General features: G+C 47.8%; 1 protein-coding gene across 1 annotated transcript in view; it reads right to left on the reverse strand.

Annotated features, from left to right (window-relative positions):
• The window catches only part of LOC116219208 (STE20-like serine/threonine-protein kinase), a 32,584-nt gene extending 6,859 nt beyond the window's left edge, over nucleotides 1-25,725 (reverse strand). Inside the window, 14 exon segments of the mRNA XM_042703557.1 lie at nucleotides 2,529-2,621; nucleotides 3,877-4,056; nucleotides 7,009-7,132; nucleotides 7,410-7,541; nucleotides 8,056-8,478; nucleotides 8,480-8,994; nucleotides 9,876-10,004; nucleotides 11,551-11,632; nucleotides 12,597-12,791; nucleotides 13,299-13,371; nucleotides 14,162-14,311; nucleotides 15,224-15,272; nucleotides 21,331-21,495; nucleotides 24,810-25,725. Coding sequence (XP_042559491.1) covers nucleotides 2,529-2,621; nucleotides 3,877-4,056; nucleotides 7,009-7,132; nucleotides 7,410-7,541; nucleotides 8,056-8,478; nucleotides 8,480-8,994; nucleotides 9,876-10,004; nucleotides 11,551-11,632; nucleotides 12,597-12,791; nucleotides 13,299-13,371; nucleotides 14,162-14,311; nucleotides 15,224-15,272; nucleotides 21,331-21,495; nucleotides 24,810-24,959 — 2,460 coding nt within the window. The 5' untranslated portion in view covers nucleotides 24,960-25,725.
• Between the last annotated feature and the right edge of the window lie 78 nt (nucleotides 25,726-25,803).

The raw sequence follows: 25,803 nt of genomic DNA on the forward strand, positions 1-25,803 counted from the left end.
AGAGAGGGAGAGAGAGAGGGGGGGCGGAGGGATAGAGAGAGAGATGGAGAGAGAGGGGACAGAGGGATAGAGAGAGAGATAGATAATGATGGAGACAGGGGTACGGAGGGATAGAGAGAGATGTAAAGGGCGAGAGAGGAGAGAGAGAGAGAGAGAGAAAGCAAGGGAGAGAGAGGGGAGGGAAGGAGGGCGAGAAAATATACGTTTTTAGAAACACTGAAAGCGTCCATTCTCTGAGCATGCATCCTAGATAACCCTTCACAAAGACACCAGCGTGACGAGCAGCGGAGGGCCGTTCTCGTCAACGCCTGGCGTCCCTCAGAAAGACACTCCACACAAGATCACAGAGAGGAGAGGAGAGGGAAGAAGGGAAGGAAAGGTCTGGAACCCGAGGAGCACAGCACAAGCTATCAGTGCAGCAGTAGGAGAGAGAGGCTGGGCAGGGAGACTCCTCTCTCTCTCTCTCTCTCTCTCTCACAGGCCTCCTCTCCCCCTCTACAACACTGGGCCTCATGAAATCTCAACAAGCCCAACAACTGCCGTGTCAGAGTTGTGGAAAACAGGAATTGAGTCACTGCACACAAGCACACTGCCTCAGGAGTCAAGGTGGAAAACTGCCTTTTGCTGGACAATACTGACAATGGTCCACCTGTAAAAAGCCAATGAAGACTGCTGTAGAGACACACACACACACACACACACACACACACACACACACACACACAGAGCAGAGGGAAAGCAGGAACAGAAGTCAGGAGTCAAAGTCAGGACACTCCAGCAGATTGCTCATAGGTGCCAGTCACGTCGGGTTCACTCCCTCAGACTTAAGCAAGACTTTGCCAGTCTGTCTCCATGACGACCGGAGATGACTGACAGCTGGAGTCATGCATACGGGCCGAGTCTGAGCACTGGCTAGAGCCTAGGGAACTCACAACATATGTAGGCAGCTGACCTCGCGTCAGAATAGGTTACCTTGGGTTGAAGTCACTTCATAAGAAGCACAGGTGGCACCAGTCCTCAGTTCTTGCTTGAGAAGGTAGCAAGTCAAAGTAAAATGGGGGCTGGGACTGAGCTAATGAAAGGGGGGAGACCCTTTCTGCAATTTATGCATGTGCTTTCTAATGGTGTGCTGAAATGCATGAGTAAAATGTAATAGATAATTCAGACTGGAGGTGTGGTGTGTAGCCATCACGTTGCACCAGCTATCCACAACACACTGCGTCTGCATGGGCAGGCGTGTGTTTGCGTGTTACGGACTCAAAATAGCAGAGGGCAGCCGATCAAGCTCTTAGATACACACTCTATTTAAAGGTTCATCTCTACACCTGTCGGGCATTTGGCATCGTCTTTAAGGCCCGCGCTGAGGTCATCCTCTGCCGCGTTAAGCGTGTGCGTTAGTGTTGAGACTCCCTACAGGGGGTGGTGACACGGGTGACGCGTTGGCATGGCAACCAGACGGGCTTCCAGCTGCAAAAGAGCTCCATCTGGGAGGGCTGCAGAACTGGAGCGCTGGCGCTAACCGGAGATTAGCACTGGGGGGGGGGGGGCACAGTCATCCCTGGGCAATAAGGTAGTCCACAGGATATAAGAACATATGTCCACAGGATATAAGAACATGTGGTGCACAGTAAACTGCTGGACTGTGTCAAGTCTTGAATCCTCGAAGTTCAAGATATGCGTCTATGGCTCCCTAGGAGTCGGAGATGTGACTATTGCACTGCTGGTGACTCACTGCATCGGTCCAGCTACACGACCACTGTGTGACACACATGAGCAATTTTAGAAGGGAAAGAGACAGAGAGGTGGAAGCTTCAGCAGAGGCGTTAGCAGCGGAGGTGTTAGCAGTGGAGGCGTTAGCAGCGGTGGCGTTAGCAGCGGAGGCGTTAGCAGCTGCACTTACGTCCTGCATGGGGGCGTTGAACAGCGTGCAGGATGACAGCTGGAAAGACTGAATCATGACGTGGGCCACGCCCTGCCAGGATGGGGTGGGGGGGTTAGAGCACAAAGCAACTCTGCAGGACGCGCGCACGCACGCACACACACACACACAACACACACACACACACACACACACACGCACACACCTCAAACCTGTTTTGTAAACTGCAGGGTTAGAGCAACTCAGCTAGAGCAAGCAAATCGCTGCACTCACAAAACACAGCGCACACTAAAAAACACATTACGTAAGAAAGTCAGGTAGGAAGCCAGTGTGGGTAAGTGCAAAGGTGATTACAGAGAGCTTGAAGCAAGCAGGCATCTGTTTCACCGCCTTTCAAAATCGCATGCAGTGCGTCATCACTCAAAAGCAGGCATATCAACTGCAAGGCATGTTGGGTAAAAATGCATTCTGTATTTTCATGCAACTGGCAAGTGGGTAATAGATCTGAAGTGTGGAAACAGAAAGAAAGAAGGAAAAGAAAAAAAAAAACAGAATGAAAAGAAATAATAAGACGGGTGAAATAAGAATCTGCTCCCAAAAGGTGAAGGGTCGTCACATCCGACACACAGAGGCGAGGCGAGGCGGTTACCTCTTCGTGCGGCGTTTGGATTAGGTCCTCTCTAATGCGTTTCATGATTACATTTCTCACGTGTTTGGGTGACAGTCCAACGTCCTGTTTGGCCTTGCGAGGACACCGTCCCACAAACACGTTCGATGGCAGGGAATGAATAAGAGAAACAGAGAGGTAAACAAAGAAAGCTCTCGTGGCGCTTGTCCACCTCAAAGAGGAGAGTCGCACACACGGATGTCTCACTAACGAATATGATAACACAAATGTTGCAAAAGAAAAATGGACAGGGCGGCAAAACAAAATAAATGAACAGAGAAATGTAGAGAGCACCTCTCGATTAGACACTGACATTCAAGTCATCCTTCTACTGGTGCCAGAGATCGGATTTGGCTCCTTAAGATTCCAGTGACACCAGTGCACAAACCAATCACACACACACACAGACAGTCACACACACACAGTCACACACACACACACAGACACACACACACACAATCGCCGTACAATGTAAGACCACAGGACTTCAAGATCAGACATGTGACAAGCCCTTCAACACCCCTTAGTTGCTGAAAAATAATAGGAGGGAAATATTGATCAATTTACTCAACTTACAAATCACCTTGGTTACACTTGATGCTGTGATGTATACTGAGCATTCTTTGATGCGATTGAAATGGTCAAGCTTTCTTCTAAACTGAAACAAATTTGTCTTTGTCTGAAAAAATACTGACTGCGATATCTACAGGTAAGCAAATGCTCTACATTGCACAAAAAACATGGCATTCAGCAACAACTAGGCCTCCAGGAAATCCGTTTCCTGAATACCCTTCAAAACCTCTAGCACTTTAGATGTACGTTGTACACATGCTGACAGACAGCATTGCAGCTTACCACGTCAATGCTCAAGGCTAGCACCATTCACGCTCTGACTTGATTTCCCTTGGCTACACAATTAGCAGACGGATGCATTCATTTCAACGGCAGCCTTATTGAGAACAGCGGTTTGATCAATGGATATGTAGACGAACCCTCTGGCTACATCAGCGTTTCTTTCCTTCCAAACAACCCGTCTGTTTCCAGTGCAGCGCAATCAATAGGCAATTAACTGTAATATTAGCGAGAGCACCACGGCTTAATTGCCATGGAAACATTTAGAATGCTCTCTTGTTCCTCCTACTTCTTTCTTGCGGTTCTTCATCATGTTCTAGTACTTAACCCTCTTCACTGAAGAACTCCTTACAGCGTGTGTGTTTAAACACCAACACTCCAGTCTCGAGCTGTTCTCTACCTCTTTAACCTTCATATTTTTTACATTGCACTCAACACTGGTTCTCTAAACGTTCTGCTCTTAGTTCCTCGTTCCTACCTCTTTCTTGCGGTTCTTTAGCATGTTTTGGTACTTCGACAGCTCCTTGTCCTGCTCGGCCTTGATGCGCTTGGCCTCTTCGCGCAGCCGGTTGGTGTGCTCCTGCTCCAGACGCTCGATGGTCTGCTTCTGCTGACGCTCCAGGTTCTCCACCTCCTGGTCGTACTGGCGCTTTTTACTCTGACAGGGAACAAGGGAATTAGGGAATGAGGGGAAAAGGGAATATAGGGGACGAGGGAATGAGGGAACAATGTTAGAAATGACAGTGTAAAAAAGCGAGGCATCATATGTATGATCATATCCCAGGTATCAAAAGTTGGTTACAATAAAAAGAGTCTCCCCGGTTGTAAGGAATGGATCCGGTGGTGGTTCGAAAATAACTTATTATATGCCATTGTCTGACTTCAAAATGATGAACCGCATCGAATGGGGATACATGTAAAAACGACGCGATCGAACGAGAATAGGAATTTAATATGTTTAATGCTGATGTCTATTATACAGACAGGAGGAGGAAAGGAGAGAGGGGTGATTTCAAGCCACTTCGTCATGCTTAAATCTAACTCTTTACCACGTAGTGCTGTGATCAATAACCAATACCCTGTGCAAGTACATAAACGGCGGCTGAGAAGGACGGTGAGTGTGTGTGTGTGTGTGTGTGGGGAGGAGGCTGAACAACCATTTCAGTTAAGTGGGACACTCTCTGTGCTCTGGAACATTCTGCTGCGTGCGTCAGAACTGCTTGGAAGGACGAGGCACAATCAATGCTCAGCAACTGACGCCATTTACTGACAGCCCTCAACCCTACACAACAATGCCTGAAGGTCGACACTTGACTTCTCGGGTCATCGATCAAAAAGGGTTGCCTGCTTTTTTTCCCTTTTTTCCTTTCCTGACGACCCCAGGGACGTCTTTTCTCAGACGCAGTCAAGGCTTCGCCACCCGCTACCATGAAAGTAAACGAGCGACCCACTTCTTGGTAGTTGACAAAACGGAGCAGGAAGGAGGTGGCGATGCGGACAAATGTGAAGCCTGTACGTGAAGTGTGTACGTGAAGCCTGTACGTGAAGCCTGTACGTGAAGCGTGTACGTGAAGCGTGTACGTGAAGCCTGTACGTGAAGCGTGTACGTGAAGTGTGTACGTGAAGCCTGTACGTGAAGCCTGTACGTGAAGCGTGTACGTGAAGCCTGTACGTGAAGCGTGTACGTGAAGCCTGTACGTGAAGCGTGTACGTGAAGCCTGTACGTGAAGCGTGTACGTGAAGCCTGTACGTGAAGCGTGTACGTGAAGCCTGTACACGAAGCGTGTACGTGAAGTGTGTACGTGAAGTGTGTACGTGAAGCGTGTACGTGAAGCGTGTACGTGAAGCGTGTACGCTTACATGCGTTAATCCCCCGGCACTTCAGTTCAGCTTGACTGATTAACCACAGCAAATAAATGCCTTAGGAAAACAAGCACAGGTGTACATAGGCTAACGTGTATGGATTTAGAAATGGATTTTGATGAACTGGTGGGGAGGGGTAGGTGTGTGTGAGTGTGTGAGTGTGTGAGTGTGTGAGTGTGGTTCAGCAGATTAATGACTCCCGAAATAATCAACTGATACGGTGTGTGTGTGTGTGTGTGTGTGTGTGTGTGCTCATGAGTGCGCGCCCATGTGTGCGTATGATGTAACCACAAAGCGGCTCTTGTGAAACTCGCCAAGCCGTCTGCACAGCTCGCCTGAAATATCACTCGACTAACACAACAACATATCACACGACACGACACGACACGACACAACACAACACAACACAACACTACACCATCTGCTGTAGCACTCGACTAACACAACACTACACGACACCATCTGCTGTAGCACTAACACAACACGACACCATCTGCTGTAGCACTCGACTAACACAACACGACACCATCTGATCACTCGACTAACACAACACAACACGACACCATCTGCTGTAGCACCGCAAACAACACCAGAACACAACACGACACCATCTGCTGTAGCACTCGACTAACACTACACTACACTACACCATCTGAAATATCACTCGACTATCACAACACTACACGACACCATCTGAAATATCACTCGACTATCACAACACTACACGACACCATCTGCTGTAGCACCGCAAACAACACTACACGACACCATCTGCTGTAGCACCGCAAACAACACCAGAACAGTCAGTCAGTCAACCCAGCTGTGCCTACTAGTCGACTCCAGGTCATTTTCTGCTGCTTTGGTTAACACCTCCATTCACAGATGGAGCGAAAACACAACGCGGCCACTAATACTATGAAGCAGCTGTTCAGCACAGCTGCCGTATGGATTTGGACTAAGCAGCAGCACACAATGTGCTAACCTGGACCTGACTGTCATGTACGGTGAATGGGAATACTAATTAAGACGCAGTTAAAGCCATAATGAGTCACCCTGATGTCCTTAATAATAAACAGCTGAGCAGGAAGCGTTCATAACGCTCTTTGCATGAGCGGTAAAGAACATGGTGTGATGCTACTGTGTCCTTTAAGTGCTCCCCGTAGGGTGTTAATCCAGTCGAGTTGTCCAGCAAAGCACATTTACACTGATGGACACTTGTGTCTGAGTAGGGTGCAAATTATATCTGCAAATCTGTCCCATGACTGAGTCAGTGTTGCCACCGTGTGTGTGTGTGTGTGTGTGTGTCCTCACCGTGGCCTCCTGCTCGAAGCGTCTGTAGATGTGTGTGTGTGTGTGTGTGTGTGTCCTCACCGTGGCCTCCTGCTCGAAGCGTCTGTAGATGTGTGTGTGCTGGTGTGTGTGTGTGTCCTCACCGTGGCCTCCTGCTCGAAGCGTCTGTAGATGTGTGTGTGTGTGTGTGTGTGTGTGTGTGTCCTCACCGTGGCCTCCTACTCGAAGCGTCTGTAGATGTGTGTGTGCTGGTGTGTGTGTGTGTCCTCACCGTGGTCTCCTGCTCGAAGCGTCTGTAGATGTGTGTGTGTGTGTGTCCTCACCGTGGTCTCCTGCTCGAAGCGTCTGTAGATGTGTGTGTGTGTGTGTCCTCACCGTGGTCTCCTGCTCGAAGCGTCTGTAGATGTGTGTGTGTGTGTGTGTGTGTGTGTGTGTGTGTGTGTGTGTGTGTCCTCACCGTGGTCTCCTGCTCGAAGCGTCTGTAGATGTGCTCGCGCTGCTGCTGCAGCTTGTTGCTGAGCTGCTGCTGGGCCCTCTGCTCCTCCTTCTGCAGCAGACGCAGCTCACGCAGCTCCTGACGCCTACACACACACACACACACACACACACACACACACACAGAAAGAGAGAGAGAGAGAGAGAGAGAGAGAGAGAGAGAGAGAGAGATAAAGAGATAAAGAGAGAGATAGGAGGAGCATTAGGATGTTTTGAGGCAACTCGTGCAAGGTTTTTTTGGAAGACAAGGTCTATATGTGTATCTTAGAGGAATTCTTTCATTAGCATCAAAAGGCTGGAATGAAGACGCAGCAGTGAAATCTGAGCAGAAACTAATGAGGGTCACCCCATTGCATAGTTTACCTCAGGAAGCGCATCTCCTCGTTCTTAGTGTCGTTGTCCGTGATGATCTTCGACGTCGTCACGCTCACCTCCACGCCGTCGACCATGAATTTACGAGTCTTCTTCAGCGTCTTCTTCTGTCGCTTCGCCCTCCTGTTGACAAACAAAAACCCACAAAAATGAACCCTAACAGTATAATTTTAATCCAGGTGACTGTACATGAGGGACAATGCCCAGAGGAACAGTCACAATGTCAAGACAACATTTTTTTATCAATATTCTTCTATTTACTATTTTTTTTTTTTCATGCGTATGTTTTTAGATGAAATGGTTTTATAGAAAGACAGAGAATGAGACAGGTAAGCAGGAGTGAATTACTTTGCCTATTTCTTTTCAAAAGGATGGCCCCAAATCAAACCCCAGCTACTCAACCACACGTATGTTTAACACCCATCCAGATTCTCATAAACCTAACCTCTAATAAATTAGCTGTGACTGAACTTTTTCCAGAATGTTCTCTGGAAGGGTAGTAGCACTTACCTTTAAGGTCAAGGAGCCTCCTTGTTCTTAGCCAGACTTATTTATAACATTAAACCAAATTCTCATAAAATCCTCTCCTACATTCTCTGGAGAAGGGTTGGTTGTGATGGTGTTTTTTTTCTCTCACCTGTACGCTAATGGAGTTGGCCTCCTTGTTCTTCGCCATAAAGCTGGAGATGGACAGGTTGAGGTCCACGCTGCTGTTCTCCGAGGTCGATCCAGTTCCTGAGTCCGAGTCCTTGTCCTTGTCCTTCTTCTCCCGATCCTTCTCCCGCTCGTAGCGGGGTTTGACCGGCGTGCCCTTGTCACCTGGGGACGTGGGTTTCTCCTCTTCTGGAGTTTTCTGCGCTGGTGACGCCGGGGGCGTGAGCACCGTCGCGGGGGCAGCCGGGGGAACCGCGGGGGAGTCTGGTTGCGTGAGCTCTGCTGTGGCCGGTGCCTCCTCCTCCGGCTCCTTCTCGGCCACGGCCTGGGTCTCGTCCACTTCCTTCTCGCTTTCCGTGTTAGCTGGAGGTTCCGGAGACGCCTCCTTCTCCTCCACCTCCTTCTGCTCCACCTCCTCCGGTGCTGCAGGGCTGACCTCAGGAGCCTCCTCCACTGCCTCAGGCTCTGGCTCCTCCACGACTGCAGGAGGTTCTATCTCCCTCGCCTCCTCTGACTTGGGCTCCTCTGAGTCTACTGGAGCTCCAGGCCTCTCCACCTCCTTCTCGATCTCCTCCTCCTCCTTCTCGATCTCCTCCTCCTCCTTCTTGATCTCCTCTTCCTCCTTCTTGATCGCCTCTTCCTTCTCCATGTTCTCCTCAACCTTGACGGAGGGCTCCTCTGCTTGAGCAGGCTCCTGGATGTGGTTCTCCACAGGTTCGGGGACCTCTGCTTTGGCTACATCCGTGACGGCTGCCCCGACAGCAGGTACAGGGGCAGGGGCGGAGGCAGGGACGGGGACGGGGACATCTGGCTCGGCCTTCTCAGGGACGGACTCGAGGATGGAGGGGGACTGGGAGAGCTTCTCGTCCTCGGAGCTGGCAACGCTGGCGTCAGATGATGCGCGCTTGTGTCCAGGAAGCTGCTGCGTCAAACAACAGAGGTCAGAGGTCAAGAATCTCAGTCAGGACACGTCAGTGATACCCACTCAGCTCAGCCAATGGACAAAGTGTGAAAAGTCTAGTGTGATTATATCTGTGTGCGATTCCTTCACCATCAGCCCACATTAAGCTGACATAAACTGTCTCTGATGCTATCAGCACCATGAAAAGGAGCACTTAAGTACTTAAGTGAATCCATACCACGCTCTTAACACGCAGCTCCATCTATATCAGTGCAGCCGATTTGCTGGCCAGTGGATTAATGGCAGTATACACATTTCAAAGTGGGGACTACGGCTGCGATTTTCTATGGTTATGCCAACTGTTCCTCTTTAGCTTGACTGGAGATACAATTGATATGCAGATAATGGTTATGATGCAAATAAAGAGCAATGCTGTGCAAAACTACAGCTATATGAAAGCCATTACACACTGGTAATGGTGCTTGGGCCCTAAGGTCTCCATCGTGAGCCAAATTTAATATCTGATTTTCTATATATATTTATATCTGAATGATTTTATATTTATATCTGAAACGATTTTCAGCAGCAAAACCATGTAGTAAATAAATATATAAAGCTATCACACAGCGGATTTGGCTGGTTCAGCTTCTTGGGCTACTAAATTAAACACGAAAACATGAACGTTTGAAAGTAAAAACATTGAATGGATTCAACTGAGCATTCATGACGAGACACCAAAGTGTAAAACATTCATAACATATATTATTAAAACAGAATTGATGCATAAGTCGCCAGTTCTTTTGGTACGGAATGTCGACGTGGTTATCCTCTTTATACGGTCGTCTCAACACGTCCACTGAGCTGGGGGAGCGTCTTTTTCTCTCCCTGAGCCGAACACTCACCTGGGCATCGTGGTCTTCCTCCTCCTCTTCCTCCTTGGACACCTCAATCTCCTCCCAGACCTCGGCCTTGGCTTCTGCGATGAGCTCCCTGAGCGGTCTGTTGTCCATCACGCTGGCCACAAACGGGTGCTAACGGAAGAACGGGCAGAAAAATAAAACACTTAACCAAACCGCACTGTATTGATTTAACATCACCCTTCAAAGTCACCGGCAAACCAACAACATACCAAACGGAATGAGCTGAGGATAAAGCACCCTGCATTAACTGTACACACGGTATAGATTCACTCCAGTCAATACAGTCTAACACTTACAGCATCTGTAACCGACAAATATACTAATCAAAGGAAATTGAACTGTCTGCACAAGCGTAAGTTAATTACCCTTGCAACATTGGGAACGGTATAGTGTAGGGGACTGTGCTAGACTTAACTGTCAGTTTCAATCAGAGTTATCTTCCCTCTAATGCCTTTATCTGGTGATAAACTTGTTTACAGTGAAGGGAGGAAATGTATAAAGAAATGCTAGATCTTTAGTGCATCTAGTCACTTAAATGGGGCTGTACAAGATGCTTTTGGTCATTCAGTGAATTTACCACCACAATGTGGATAAGTTAGTCTACACTACAAAATTGGTGAAAAAAAAAAAATAATTAAAAAAAGAGAGAGAGAGAAACAGGAAGGCGTGATCCCTCTAATTCCTATCGCTATTTAATAAATAAATCATAATTTATTGATACATCACAAATGATACATTAGTCAAAATAGTTAAGAACTGTGTCTCACCAACTGGCAAGCAAACACACACACACACACACACACACACACCACTGAAGCCAACAGTATAAAAGAAACCAGGAGAAACATTGCTGGAATTTTGCCATTTTTTTTTTTTTAAACTTACACAATATCAGTTGTATTCAATATGTGGCCAAACAACATCTAGTACAGAAAGCACACGGCACTCCTTCAGCGCACTGTCCATCTCTCGGTCCATCTAACCCAGTCAGCCGCTTACCTTCCTCGGCTTGGCCACCTGTTTCTGAACATAGTCTACGGTCGGCCGCATGATGTGAAGCTTCTTTGATATCAGCACCTTCATCGGCGGAAAGCTGCCGTTCTGGATTTTCAAGCCCATTCTGTTGGCAACGGTAACTCCAAGCCAAACAACTCGCCTTTGTCTTCTTCTTCTGCTGTCGCTATACACTTTAGAGCTCCTCTGTTAGCGAGCATGCATGTGTGTTTGGTCTAGTGTCCTGCCTGTGTGTGTGTGTGTGTGTGTGTGGGTTTGTTTGCTTCCTCAGGTCTTTGCCTCTTCTGAATTGGCTTTAGCCATTGGCACGGGGCCCTTAAGCCCGGGGGGAGGAGGGGGGAGAATAAGAGAGAAGCCCTGGCTGCTGACGTCGGCTAACGGGGATGCGTCCTGACACGCACGCAGCTGTCACGGTGACCCAACGCAACACAATAGGGCCACTCAGAGCAGGTGGCAGGTTGGCCATTCATACTGTGTGTGTTTGAGTAGCTGTGTGTGTGTGTGTGTGTTTGAGTAGTTGTGTGTGTGTGTGTGTGTGTGTGTTTGAGTAGCTGTGTGTGTGTGTGTTTGAGTAGCTGTGTGTGTGTGTGTGTGTGTATGTGTGTGTGTGTATGTGTGTGTGTGTATGTGTGTGTGTTCTCACCTGAAGAAGCTGCACCGGGCTCCATCTGTTGTCCACATTTTTATCGAGGGCTCGCCTGAGGAAATCTCTGAACTCCGGTGACCTGGACACACACACACACACACACACACACACACACACACACACACACACGCACACACACGCACACACACACGATGGCAGGGGGTTGGTTGTGTTTTTGCTGAGGTAAGGGAAGCATACACCGCTGCACTTAAACCCTTATGACAATAACACTCAATGTCCTAACTGGCCCTATTTAAGACAGAGGACACATAAGGATGGGCCTTGGGGGTCTATGTGGAGTTGTATTTGTACCACCAGCGAGACGTTATCATCAGGTGCATGTACGGTTAACATCTACACCACACGCCGGCAACCACATTCATCTAGCCAAAGGAGGGCGACAATAAAGCCTTGATTAGTTTTAATTTCGCCGCTAATAATGGTAAACCACTGTTTAAAAATAGACCAGGAAACAAATTAAGTAGAAGCTATGTGGCTTAACACTTAAAATCATTGAAATCACAAAATGATACGATCTTGTACCCATTGTTTTTGGAAATAGAACAAAATGCAACATACATAACACAACAGGATAACACATACAGATCATCACAATACTATACAACACAACCCAACACAGCACAACACAACACAACCAACACAAAAACAACAAACATAGGCCAAGACAAGACAAGACAACATAACACAGACAACACAAACAACACAACACACCTCAACCAACATGGCCCGACACAGCACAACACAAGCTATGCAATGCTATTCCAGGCGCCCTCCCCCACCACTACCAGGCTGGCAGGCTGGCATATGCTGGCGTCTGCCCCTAGGGGTTTGGTGGCGGCGCCCGAGAGAGTGTGTGTGTGGTGTGTGTGTGTGTGTAGGTGTGTGTATGTGTGTGTGTGTGGTGTGTGGTGTGTGTGTGTGTGTGTGTGTGTGTATGTGTGTGTGTGTGTGTGTGTGTGTGTGTGTGTGTGTGTGTGTGTGTGTGTGTGTGTGTGTGTGTGGTGTGTGTGGTGTCTCCTCACCATTTGGAGGGCTGCATGAGCGTGGGCGGCTCGGCCTTGGCGATCTTGAGCAGCACGCGCATGGGGTTCATCTCGTGGTTGGGGGGCTCCACCTGGGCCAGCTCGATCAGCGTGATGCCCAGGGACCAGACGTCGGCCTTGAAGTCGTACGGCCGGTCCTTGGACGTCTCGCACATCACCACCTCCGGAGCCATCCTGAGAGAGAGAGGGAGGGGGAGAGAGAGAGGGAGAGACAGAGAGGGAGAGAGAGAGACACAGAGAGGGAGAGAGAGAGACACAGAGAGAGAGAGAGAGAGGGACAGGAGGGAGAGATATTGAACAACATTTCCTTCCATTCTACATTCAAAGAGAGAGAATTTGCGATCCAGAGAAATAATAATTCTGTAAACATACTAAATATCAATAATATAAATACAGTAACAAAAACTGTGAAAGTTTACAGAAAGACTTGTTGAGTTATCTACTCCTAATATATTATATATTGACTTATTGACGCCAGATAATTGTCCAATATACGGTGGGATATCTGCTTTTAGTGAAACTACCAAAAACACATTTACAATAATCACTCTAGGTTGTGGCACTAACTGCGCGTACTCAAATACACACGTGGTCACCAGCAAAGACCATAATGAGCGGTATGTCGCTGGTATCTGGCCTGTGTTTAATCGACATATAGAGGTAAGCGGAAAACTCTCTCACCAGTAAGGCGTCCCAATGAAGGAGTCTCTTCTCTGGAGTGTTTTAGTGTTTTTGGCCGACACACCAAAGTCCGCTGGAACAGACACACACACACACACACACACACACACACACACACACACACACAATCATGGGAAAAAGATTTAATAATTAATAATTGAAATTAAATGACATATTTCTGCCTCAGCAACTGTATATAGTGAAATTTACACAACTGTAAATTCCTGTTATTCTTGTAGTTCTATTGAAACTAAAGCTAGTGACAGGTTATTAAATATTGTTAAATGTTGCCCAGCAGAATCATGCTTTTCTGAAACCGACAGGCGCACGTGCACACATACACACACACACACACACACACACACGCAGAGTAAACAATGTGTGTACTTAAGACTCCTTTCGCGAGAACATCCACCTCTTATCAGGTCAGTAAACAGCTGCGGTGGCTCTGGCCGCCAGCGGACAAAACAACAGCGCATACAGCAACATCGGGATGCTGACGTCAGCCAAGAGAGTGTGAACGCGCGTTTGTGTTGGTCAGCGTGTGTGGATATGACTGTGCCTATCAGTGTGTGTGTGTGTGTGTGTGTGTGTGTGTGTGTGTGTGTGTGTGTGTGTGTGTTCGCACACCTGACAGTGAATTTGTTGTGTTTTTTTTTTAATGTATTTTTGGGCTTTTTATGCCCTGTATTTGGACAGGACGGTGAAGTGTATGATAGGAAGCGAGGCGGAGAAGAGGTGGGGAGAGGACTGGGAAATGACATCAGGCCAGACTGTGTCCCCGCGGGCAATGGAGCCTGTAGATGGGAGGACTTATTGGCTCGCTGAAGAAGGGCGGGGGGGGGGGGGGGGGGTCAGCTCACCCAGCTTGACGTCTCCTTCCAGGGTGACGAGGATGTTGCCGGCCTTGAGGTCGCGGTGGATGACCTTGATGTCGTGGAGGTAGATGAGCGCTTCCAGGGTCTGCCGGCACACCACGCGGATCTGAGGCTCCGTCAGCGGACGCTCCAGCTCTGTCACGCACACACGCACACACACACGTTAATGTACAAATCACATACACAAACACACACACACACACACACACACACACACACACACACACACACACACACACACACACACACACACACACACACACACACCACACACACGTTAATGTACAATCATAGATTTGTTCTCACATACACAAACAATCGCACAAAAGAAAACCACTTAAATACACACACACAACCAGCATGCACACACACACACACAGAAATAGACAAATCTATATAGGCGAACACACACACACACACATGTGCACTCTTCCTATGATACAGGCAGATTCACACTCCATATTCACAGTTGTTCAGCTCCTCATAAAACTTTGCTAGATCTGCTGTAGGACAGTGTATTCCAACCCCTTTCTTGCTTAAGACATGATTGAGTTACACAAATAGATATCGCCCCACACGGTTTTCTGTTTTATAAGTAATATGGCAAACTTGTCACAAAGAACTAGGACAATTGTCTTCAGGCAACTCTCTGCCATCTGAACATTTTTTGCACTCATTTTTTTCCCCCCACCACAATGTGGTTTAAAAAGGTATGAAAAACTTGTAGGCCTATAACTGAGAATTTAAGTCTGTGGGTGCCGATTAAGCACTGAGGATCTTAACTTCTGGGCTCGTTTTTTTTTCTGTCCGATCACAAGGCTGTCGGATAGCGCCCTATAATTTCAAGCCTGTGTTTCCGAGACCGATGTTGACCCTGGCAGAATCACTGCAGACTGAGGCTGTCAGTCCAAACTGCTGAGTTGATCCTTGAGGCTGGAATTTACTGTATTTGTGTTGGAGCTGACTTTTGGTTTTAATAGTAGTTTGGACTTCACAGAGGGCTGTGTGTGTGTGTGTGTGTGTGTGTGTGTCTGGAGTCTGACTTACCCAGCATCACAGCATCCACTGCTCCTCCTGCACAGAACTCAATGAGGATCTGAGCGAGAGAGAGAGAAAGAGAAAGAGAGAGGGGGTGAGTGAGACTCAGTTAAAAAATACATGAAAAATACATGAAAACAATTCAGTCCATATCACTGGTATAAAAATAGATAATAGTCTAGTTTATTTGTCTAGATGAAAACAGACTGTAGAAAGCCTGTAGCCGGTGCCAGACTTCTGCTCTCCTCTGCAGCCTCCTCCACGCTGGTCCCTTAGCAACGACCTCACTGTGGGCTCAGCACACTTGACCTGAGGCACCGGGGGCAACTCTAATTACTGACACCAGGGTGACCTGCAATCATCTGCCTCTGAATGGCGTGAAGAGTGTGCGTGTGTGTGTGTGTGTGGGTGCGCGTGTGTGTGTGTGCGTGTGTGTGTGTGTGTGTGTGTGCACCTCCGTGACCCATCCAGTGTGAGGTCACAGACCCAAACAAATAACCTGAGCACAATCTGCCGGTCGTCACAATCACCAGAACCCCTCAGGCCTGAACCTTTGGCCCCGGGCCATGACCCGAGAACTCAGAATCCCGGGTCAAATCAAAACACGGGTGGCCCCCCCGCCCCCTCCCCCTCACATCGATGCGAGTTAAGTCATCAATGCCCACCCTTCACAACGCCGTCACCACTATGGCAGGTCCACCGCCTGGCCTTTAAATGACAGAAATAATTACCCCCCCCCCCCTCCCACACACACACACACACACACACACACACACACACTGCCATCCTCCCTCTCTGCCAGTCTTAAAGGCCAAAGTCCTTGGTCAGCTGTCTAAACTAATTTGGGAAGGAGAAGGAGAAGGAGAGGGGAGGGGAGGGATGGAGGCTGGAGGCTGGACCGGTGAGTGAACGGGCTGGGTTGGGTGTTAAGGGCTTTTTCCGCTGGCCTCTTAATATGGCCCGGTGATGTAAGAGGATTGGGGAAGAGGGAGGAGGCAGAGGGGTGAAGGGGTGAGCACATGGAAGGAGTACCTCTGCTCCAGAATGGAGGCCTGTTCCAAATAGGATTACCGTTTCCATGCCCACTGAATGGGTGTGTGTGTGTGTGTGTGTGTGTGTGTGTGTGTGTGTGTGTGTGTGTGTGTGTACACGTAGGGGGCAGACGCTTGCGGTCAATGATGTGAGGCGCCCCGTGGGGCAGGGGTTGGGGTGTGTGTGTGGGGGGCGCTGCTGATTGGCCCCTGAGGACACAAGGCTGACTGGCAGCTGTGTTACCAACATAAACACAAACAATAATGACCATAACAACAACAACAACAACAACAACAAAAGCAGGGCACAGATTCAGTTCTAAATGCTAACTACATTGGCCTACATTCAGGGAAGGGTGTCATGTTCGACATATCACACACACACACACACACACACACACTTACTACAGAGAAGTGTACTTTGCTGCTGGCCAAAATATTCCTCCAATAACTCACATTAAAGGGCCATGGCAGCTTCTTTGTTTGAATCAAGAAGGTGGGGCATTGGGAGAGAGACAGAGAGAGAGAGAGAGAGTGTGTGTGTAAGTGTGTGTGTGTGTAAGTGTGTGTGTGTGTGTGTGTGTGAATAGAGGAGGTTCAAGTCAGCCCTAGAGCAATGGCTATTCCATTTGGTCCTTTTGGCATGATGTTGATCCACAGAGCCAAAGCAGCTGACAGCGAGCGCGCACACACACACACACACACACACACACACACACACACACACACACACACACACACACACACACACACACACACCACTACAGAGCCAAAGCAGCTGACCGCGCGTGCGCACACACACAGCACTACAGAGACAAAGCCCATCCATACAGTACTTGATCCACTGCCAAAGTAACTCACAATACACAAACAGTAATGCATGCATGCGCTCATACAGTCACATGTAAACAGACACACACACACACACACACACACACACACACACACACAGGACAACAGCATCACGGAATAGACAGTCTGTGCTATTCATGAGTGTGTGCTGCTGCAGTCACTGTTGTTGTAGCGCCGTGGGCGCCGTGTTTGCTTTGGTCGCCGACGGCCGCCTCGGCACACAATGGACCACACAGTGTGCCGCACTCCAGTGACACAGGCTCGGCCTTTCTTCTCTCTCTCACTCACACACACACACACACACACACACGCACACACACGCACACAAACACAAACACACACACACCATCACCCCCTTCTGGAGCCTGAAGGTTCTGTGAGGGGCCCCTATTCCTAATCGCCCAGCTCAAAAGACTCCAGCCCAGGAGGGCAAAACAACAGTACAAAAGGAACGAGGGAGGTAGAGAGAGAGAGAGAGAGAGAGAGAGAGAGAGATGGAGAGACGTGTTCAGTGCAGTGTTATCAAACACACACACAGACACACACACACACAAAGCCGTGTTGTGTGTTATCTGATTCAGAACCACAGGTTATCGCTTGCCGTGCTGCCAAGGTGTGGGTTTACCCTTGGTAAATACTGAGGATTTTGTGTGTGTGTGTGTGTGTGTTTTGAGAGTTTGGCTTGAACTCATCAGCATCACTACATGCAGTGACATATACATGCAAAAGGCTTGAAATACTTTGCCAGTATCAACACGTTGCTAATTTGGACAACAGATTCTTAGCTCTGCAGTGCCAACATGACGTCCGTAGCCAGGAACGCCACGGTTGAGATGATCTCAAGCTCATTGATGCGGTCTCATGAACCACCTCATATACATACAGTACATATCTGGTGAAGAACAGGTGCCCTGGCACCACTGTGGCCTTTTGGCTTTTCAGTCCCTCTTCAACCAGACAAACCCAATGAGCCATGGATGCTCTAGCCTGTATTCTCAGCTGTCATTGGGTCCTTCTCTTTAGTGGCAAACATGACACAAATATGCCAGGCTGCACCCTTTAGCACATGCTAGTCAAATAAAGCCCCCCTTGCGTCAGGAAGCTGGGACTGTCTCCGTCTGTGTGTGTGTGTGTGTGTGTGTGTGTGTGTGAGTGAGTGTGTCTGTGTGTGTGTGTGTGTGTGTGTGTGTCGGTCTGTGAGTGATTGTGTCTGTGTGTGTGTGTCTAGGTCCTTCCTCTTGTCTGTGGCCTGCTGATAGCCATCAAGCAGCACCACCTCTGCTGCAACACGTGGCCCATTGTTGGGGAGGACAATGAAGGAGAGGGGGGGGGGGGTGGATCTGCGGAGGAAAAAGAGGCTGATAGCTCCAGCCTGGGCTGTTCCCAGAACAGAACAGAACAGAACCCCTTGTGGCATTCTGGAATGACAGGCGTGAGGGGAGGTGGGAGGGGGTCGGTGGAGAGGGATGGGTGGAGTTCTGACCTCAGGTCAGACCCAGTGGTAAGACTGCGTGTGAGCTCCAACTTCCGCCCCCCACACCCACCTCTTCCTCTGCTCATCCTCTCGTTCCAAGCACCTATCCTTCCTCCTCGACCTGACCGGCGCTTATCTGATGCTGAGCTTCGCGGGAGGCCAGTGCCCAATCAAACGCTTCGCTTGGCTTGGCTGCTGCCAGCGTGGCCGAGGACTCGAGGATCTGTTGTCGAAACGTGGCTGCAAGCTCAACGGGGCTGCGAGCTTTCACGAGGGAGCGAAAACAGTTTTGGGTTACTCGAGGAGGGGGCGGCGAGGATCACTTTCCTCGGCTCTGGCATGAACTCCTGCCCTGTGCGCCTTTGTCTGAGGGAAACGTGAGCGGTTTTACACATTTATTCAAATTCGACAGAGAGTCTTAAGCAAAGCTGTATTCTAGAGCTGTATGTTACACAGGTCCAGGTATGTAGTTTATAACAACTTACACCACCTTAAACGTGTTGCATTTGGAATTGGGCCTTGTTCTAGAACTGAAGTTTATTATATCTTAACATAGCTTGCAAAAACAAATCTGCTCAATCGGGTCAAAATGCTGTTATAGATGACACCAGTAATGGACAAACGCTACTCCATTACAAGGTTCTTAGTGAAAGCCTTCATGGTTGCAGTAAAATGAAATGAATAATGCTGAACATGGCAACATGTCATTATTCCTCTTTAAGTGCCAAGGCAACGCAACACACACACACACACACACACACACACACACAGGCGAGCTGTGTCCCATGGGTTGTTAAACTGGTTTATTCGTGTCGACTTTCCTTCCTCCAAAGTAATCTCACCTCGACCCTTGTAGATACACGTAGAGGTTATCTGATCTCCCTGCTCCATATTCTCAGCCCTTATCGAAACCACCCAAAGGATCTCCCAGACCAACGCTCTCTCTTTCTCTCTCTCTCTCTGTATGACTGACCGACCAACAATAGGTGGGTGAATGCTACGTGTCAAGAGGATGTTAGCCATTTCCTCCTTCCACCAGCACTGCAGTTAAAGCCCAGTGTGGACCAGCATGAAGCTGCAAGCTTCTCTTTTTCAGGGGCTTTCAAAATGAGTGACAACTTCATGTGGGTCACTGCCAAGCTGGAAAAAAAACTCTTTTTTCTTCTTTTTTTTAATGAGGCAGACATTGCCTATTATTAGGAATTTCGATCAAAGGAAAAGACCCAGGCAGTGGCAGTGACAGTGAGTGCGAGAGAGAGAGAGAGAGAGAGAGAGAGAGAGAGAGAGAGAGAGAGAGAGAGAGAGAGAGAGAGAGAGAGAGAAAGAGGGGGAGAGAGACACGGACAGGAGGGAGAGAAATTGAACAACATTTCCTTCCATTCTACATTCAAAGAGAGACAATTTGCGATCTAGAGAAATAATACTTCTGTAAACACAGAAAAAAAAAACCCAAAGCACAACAAAGCAAAAGAACTATGCACTGGCCACATGTGTTTGGCCTCGACTGAGGCAGACACGTTATGTAACTTCCATGAAAGCCCTTTTTCCTTGCTCTGTTTGCAAAGCTCAATGGGCTTCACGCGCACAATCGCTCCTGTGTTTGCCGCATGTTGTGACTGCGGGATGTTTGTTAGGCCCAGTCCCCCCCTCAGCACACACTAAATCAGGACTTTCAGCTCATAAATCGCTCCGCAATGCAAACAAACACACACACATCGTGATAACAGGTGTCAATTGTGTTCAGTTTGGTCCTTTTGTCAAACCAAATAGTCGCCATGCTGTGAAAGCTTTTCTCTCATTTTCACATGGGGTTCAATAGCACAGAACTACCTTGGAAGGCTAGTGGGGACAACAGTAGTGTTTACCTTCACATGACCACGCACAGTCAAACTGAATTTGAAGATAGTACCAAAACAAGTGGCCTTATGAAAGCGAACAGTGGCAAATTCTTACACAGTGTTGCTACAAAGACTAAATACTCTTCCCCTCTGATTGAGTCATTGTCACAACAGAGGGCTCTGCGTTCACTTATCTCTCATTATAACTGACACGAGAGGATGTCTCACCAGAGCCTTGTCCTCTCCTCCTGCGATATCAGATAATAAGAGGGGACTTCGTATTCTTTATAAGAGAAGAGGGTGTTCTAGGTGGGGACGGAATCCTTCGTGTCAATGCCCTTCAAACAGTGAAGTTCAGCAAAGTGTCATGTGCTCACGCATTTCAGAAACCATAGCAAATCGTTTGTGTGTAAGGGATTCACACGGTGTGTTTACATGCATGGTTTACTACTGAGGGTAAGGTGCCTTAAACTCGTTGATTTATGTTTTTTATTTATGTATTCGTTTTATTTATGTATTCATGTATTTTTGTTTTTTTAATCAACCTGCCTCCTTCACCATATGTTCACACGTGGCCTACTCACTGAAAAGATTGTTGCATCACCAGCAAAGTGATGTTATGGGCTACTGGCATTTCGTAGTTTTTATGTCGTCTCTCATCACCTACTGGACACTCAAAGTTCAAAGTAAGATCACTCAGTTCAAGTGTGTGTTTTTGTGGTTTTGAAATTTTAAAATGGAACAACATCTGTGCACGTTTACAGCACACAGTACTACAATACCAGGTAAAAGGTTGGATGATTGATGTGGAACGAAATGTCTTTAACCTATGTCACATGTATACACACTTTTGTGACACTAAGCTTGACAAATGCTCTTTGTCCTACAAACACCCCAGTCTCCACACACACACACACTCACCCAGAGCTTATTTTCAAAGTAGAAGGCGTCCAATAGCTTGACGATGTTTTTGTGATCACATGATGCCAAGATGTCGATCTCTACCATGTAGTCCTCCAGCTCCTCTTCCGATTTAGTGTCAATCACCTTGGCGGCGGCCAGAACGCCAGTCTGTTTGTTTTGGGCCTGGGAGAGGGAGAGGGAGAGGGAGAGGGAGAGGGAGAGGGAGAGGGAGAGAGAGAGAGAGAGAGAGAGAGAGAGAGAGAGAGAGGAGGAGAGATGTAGGAAGCAACAGTGAAAATAGTTAAGTGATGTTCGGCCGACTGGGTGACCAGGTCTTGGTGACAAAAACACAATACAGAGGGCCATTATGTTGATTCGACAAAAAGACCCATTTACCGCAAACTACAAAGCGCTTTCACAACAGCCCATTCAAACAGCTGGCACCCATTGACGGGATTAAAGCCATAAGGCCTGGGTTATAAACAGCGGACATGTCGCTGGTTTTACTTGCAAGTGGCAACACAACCATGTTTCGCAAACTTGATGTGCTTGCATGCATGGCACTGTCTCAGAAGACCATGCTTGCCATCAAAGACAATGAAAAAAGACCAGGTCCTGATTCAAAGACCAGGTCCTGATTCAATGACCAGGTCCTGATTCAATGACCAGGTCCTGATTCAACGCACGACCGAAGGCCTGCTAGCCCAACGTTCCGAGACCGGAACCTCGGATTTCCTCAAGAGTTCAATTCTCGAAGCTGAATGTGACACGTGAGCGCAATAAAAGGCTGTTCAAAGACTGCTTTTATTTGCACTCGCAATGCTTTTACCGTGTATACGAGCTGTAGTATTTGCTCACTTGTCACTTCGGGTCATGTTGTGTTTGAGTTGGCAGAGGCAGGGCAGGGCGGCCAGCGCCGTAGGGCTCGTATCGGCACCTTACCGCTGACCTGGATGTGTGCGCTTTATGCAACTCTCCCAATAAATCTGCCATTAACACTGTGATTTTATGTGCCAGGTGACTCAACAGAGACGCAGAGAGTTGAGTGTGTGGTTCAGCGAGGATATATTATCCCTTAAATGCCTCCAGAGAGAGAGAGAGAGAGAGCTTTGCCTTGGTCTATACATCAACATGGTCTGAAGCTAAGTGGTACTTGTTGCTTTCAGTAATACTCTGGCAATGATTCATTGCCCTTTAAAGTTCTATAGAGGCCTGCTGTAACCTCTTCAAGCCTGTGTCTCTTCGCAAAAAGTAATTAACGTGTCTGGCTACTGACGGCAGAAACATCTAAACACACTTGTCAACTTCACACAACCCCATCACACAATGACTTCCATAAACCATGAACAGGGAGGCATATCTCCAACGAGAGGAATGTTTCTTGGGTGGATTACAAAAACAAAATTAAGAAAAAAGAAACAAGCCCTCTAATTGGACGGCAGATCACATGACTAATAAAAAAAAAAAAAAAAGAAGAAGCCCTCTAATTGGACGGCAGATCACATGAGTCACATGGCCAGGGGCTGGCTGTGGTGCATGGGCCCCTCAGAGGTGATAACATTCAGTGTCACTCATGCAAATGAGGCTTTGTGCTGCAGCGGGGGCCAATCGAGGTCAGCAGGGAGAACACACACACACACACACACACACACACACACACACACACACACACCTATTGAAATAATCGCCCCATCAAGGGGTCCAACACACACACACACACACACACACACACACACACACACACACACACACACACAACGGCATGGTGCACCAGCATGACATAATGCTGCATGGGTGAGGGTGCTGCTTTTTGGGTACAATGTCATGGTAGGTATGGTACGTACGCACACGCACAGACACACATGTATGCACAAAAACACACCCAGAGCGAGAGTAGGGATAGGGCTACACCGTCAACAGTACGTGTGCTTCATGGGTACTGAACCCGTGATCATAAAGTCGCTGGCACCCTACTCGACCACTTAAGCTGCAGGAGCAATAAACTAGATAGAACAAATAACCTCCCACGCAAACTCTATAGAAACAGGAAGGGAAGAGAGAGAGAGACTGCCGGGTAAATGTTTGACGACTGCCGAGATATGCCTAGGTCTGCCTCGTCTCGACACTGCAATTTGCATTAACATTTACATTTAGCAGACGCTTTTGTCCAAAGCGACGTACGAGGGAGAGAACAGTCAAGCTATGAGCAATAGAGACCTAGTGTAACAATAAATACTATTTTACATAAGCATTAGAAAAAGAGTGCAGGAATGTAACTGCTGTTAGTGCAAGGTAAGTACTAGTCAAAGTGCAAGTTAGGAAGGGAGGTGCTCTCTGAAGAGTTGGGTCTTCAAGAGCTTCTTAAAAGGTAGACCAAGAAGTCTGCAAACAGGTGCTTGCCACAGAAGCCATTTCAGTGAGGTTTCAACAGCTGGCTGAATGGCCCTTTAGACCTAAAGCGTCTCGGTCATATAGAACGGACCCACTGAGAGAGGTTGTAAACATTATGTATTCTAATGAAAACCGCTGCGAGGGAGTCCTGCAACGCCTCCACTGCATTCCTGTCTCTCCTTTTAATTTCTCGGGCAAGTATCTGGGATACCTTCTGGGTCCCTCCCTTCCGGATGGAAACAAACGCAGGCCTCTTGAGTCACTGGTAATCCCACTCTCAGATGTGTCGAGTCATACAGTAGACCCAGGGACCGGATGGCCTACAGAGACCTACAGAAGTCACATGGGAGACGCAAATTCTCAAGGATTTCATCCAGTGGCCCATGACTGTGTGTTTTTCTTAGCCTACCCTCTAATTTCAAGTCCTCTTTCTATGTTCTTATGTACAGCGTGACCTCTCTTAAAGATGTGGCAGTCCGCTGGCTTCGCATGTACACTACCCAGGAACAATAAGAGCAATAATAAGAACCACTTGCTCATTTCTCGTGAGCCACATAGCATGAATTCCTTTGGCCCAATAATCTCTGTGCTGCCGTGGAGCAGAGGGGCCTGATCCAGGCACCAAAGCTTTCTGGAGGCTAGGCCCTTCGCTAATCACTGAGCTCCAAACCCCCCCACCCCAGTGCTAGCTGCAGAGGGAGATGCAGTCTATGCTAAGCCTCCAAGACAGGACAATTCAGTTAAAATTCTGTTATGGCTGTTGTATCAGAGGGTATGCTGGCTTAACCTGGCATGGCGGGAGGCTAAGGTTGGGTGATGCTTAGTTTCGGTCCATTTCCTTTCAGCATCACTTTCACCATCCTCACCAAGATTAGACCTGATGACTGTGCAAGACTACAGCTGGAAAGAGTGGTTTCCAGCTAGCAATCTAACCTTAAGCACGTTAATCACACTATTCATTGTACTGTATTTATAAGGACAACCTGATGTGGTTTCAAATCATCCACACATCTATCACACGGCTAAATTTGTTCAGGCCATATACTAAAACTGTGTCACCTTGGCACCATTAAACACATTTGGGTTAAAATCCATGTTGCCTTTACCTTGTAAACTTTACCAAAGGCACCGTCCCCAAGTTCACCGATGATGTTCCAGATTTCCTCCGGATTCGCGTCTCTGTGTACGTGTTCATATTGTTTTTTCTTCTTTTCAGCTCCCAATTTAAATATTTTCCGGAAATTAAAGAAGGACATTTTCAGTCTTGAGATCTTCTTGTGAAATAACAACAATGGATTTGTTTTCGGTATCTCCAGTACCCCAAAGCAATAGGCCTAGTTATCGCATTCTTCAGAGATTTCAGGCTTCTTTCTTTTGAATTTCTTATAGCCAGTTATCTAATAGCAAGCGACCTCAGGTGTGTTTTCTTTCAACCTCCTTGGTTTGGCATAACGTTATTCCACAATGTAACCAACTGCAAAGTACCCTTAGAGTGGGGGTATGATAAGGGTTTTTGTACCCCGTCGTCCCAACTCACTCTTTGCTAACACATTAGCTAGAAACATACAAATTTCAGTCAGTGAGGTTACTTCAGCAACAACGTTACAAATTCGATTACGGCAAGCCCCATTTGTTGTTGGGGTGATAGGCGGACTTCACATCATACGGCCTGAGTTGGACTCTGAATCAACAAAGTAAAAATGGACGCAGCCTGGCATAGTAGCGATATCCGTCAATTGAATCGGCTGTCACAGGGCAAAGTAGTAAAGGAAGCGGTTGTTGTTCTTCAACTCTGAAGAATCACTAGCCCAGCAATTGTGAACTGCCGTGCTCTTTCCCACCTTGAATGAGGACCAAAAAGTCTACGATTCAAGAAGCTTCCAGGTCAAAGTAAACCAAGTGATGCAACACCATGATATCCTAAAGAAAATTAAAACATATAACTGAAAATTGTACTCTTCAGTCTTCTCTTTCATCCGCGAGGTTCTGTATCCCGTAATCTAGCGGATTTGGTGACAAATGCGCGCTCGCGAGGCGGGCGCAACTGTAGTTTTCCATGGACATGTGTTTGGCAAACCGACAATTTGTTGCCACCTTCTG

This window comes from Clupea harengus, chromosome 24 (genome assembly GCF_900700415.2).
Source record: "Clupea harengus chromosome 24, Ch_v2.0.2, whole genome shotgun sequence".
Taxonomy (NCBI): Eukaryota; Metazoa; Chordata; class Actinopteri; order Clupeiformes; family Clupeidae; genus Clupea; species Clupea harengus.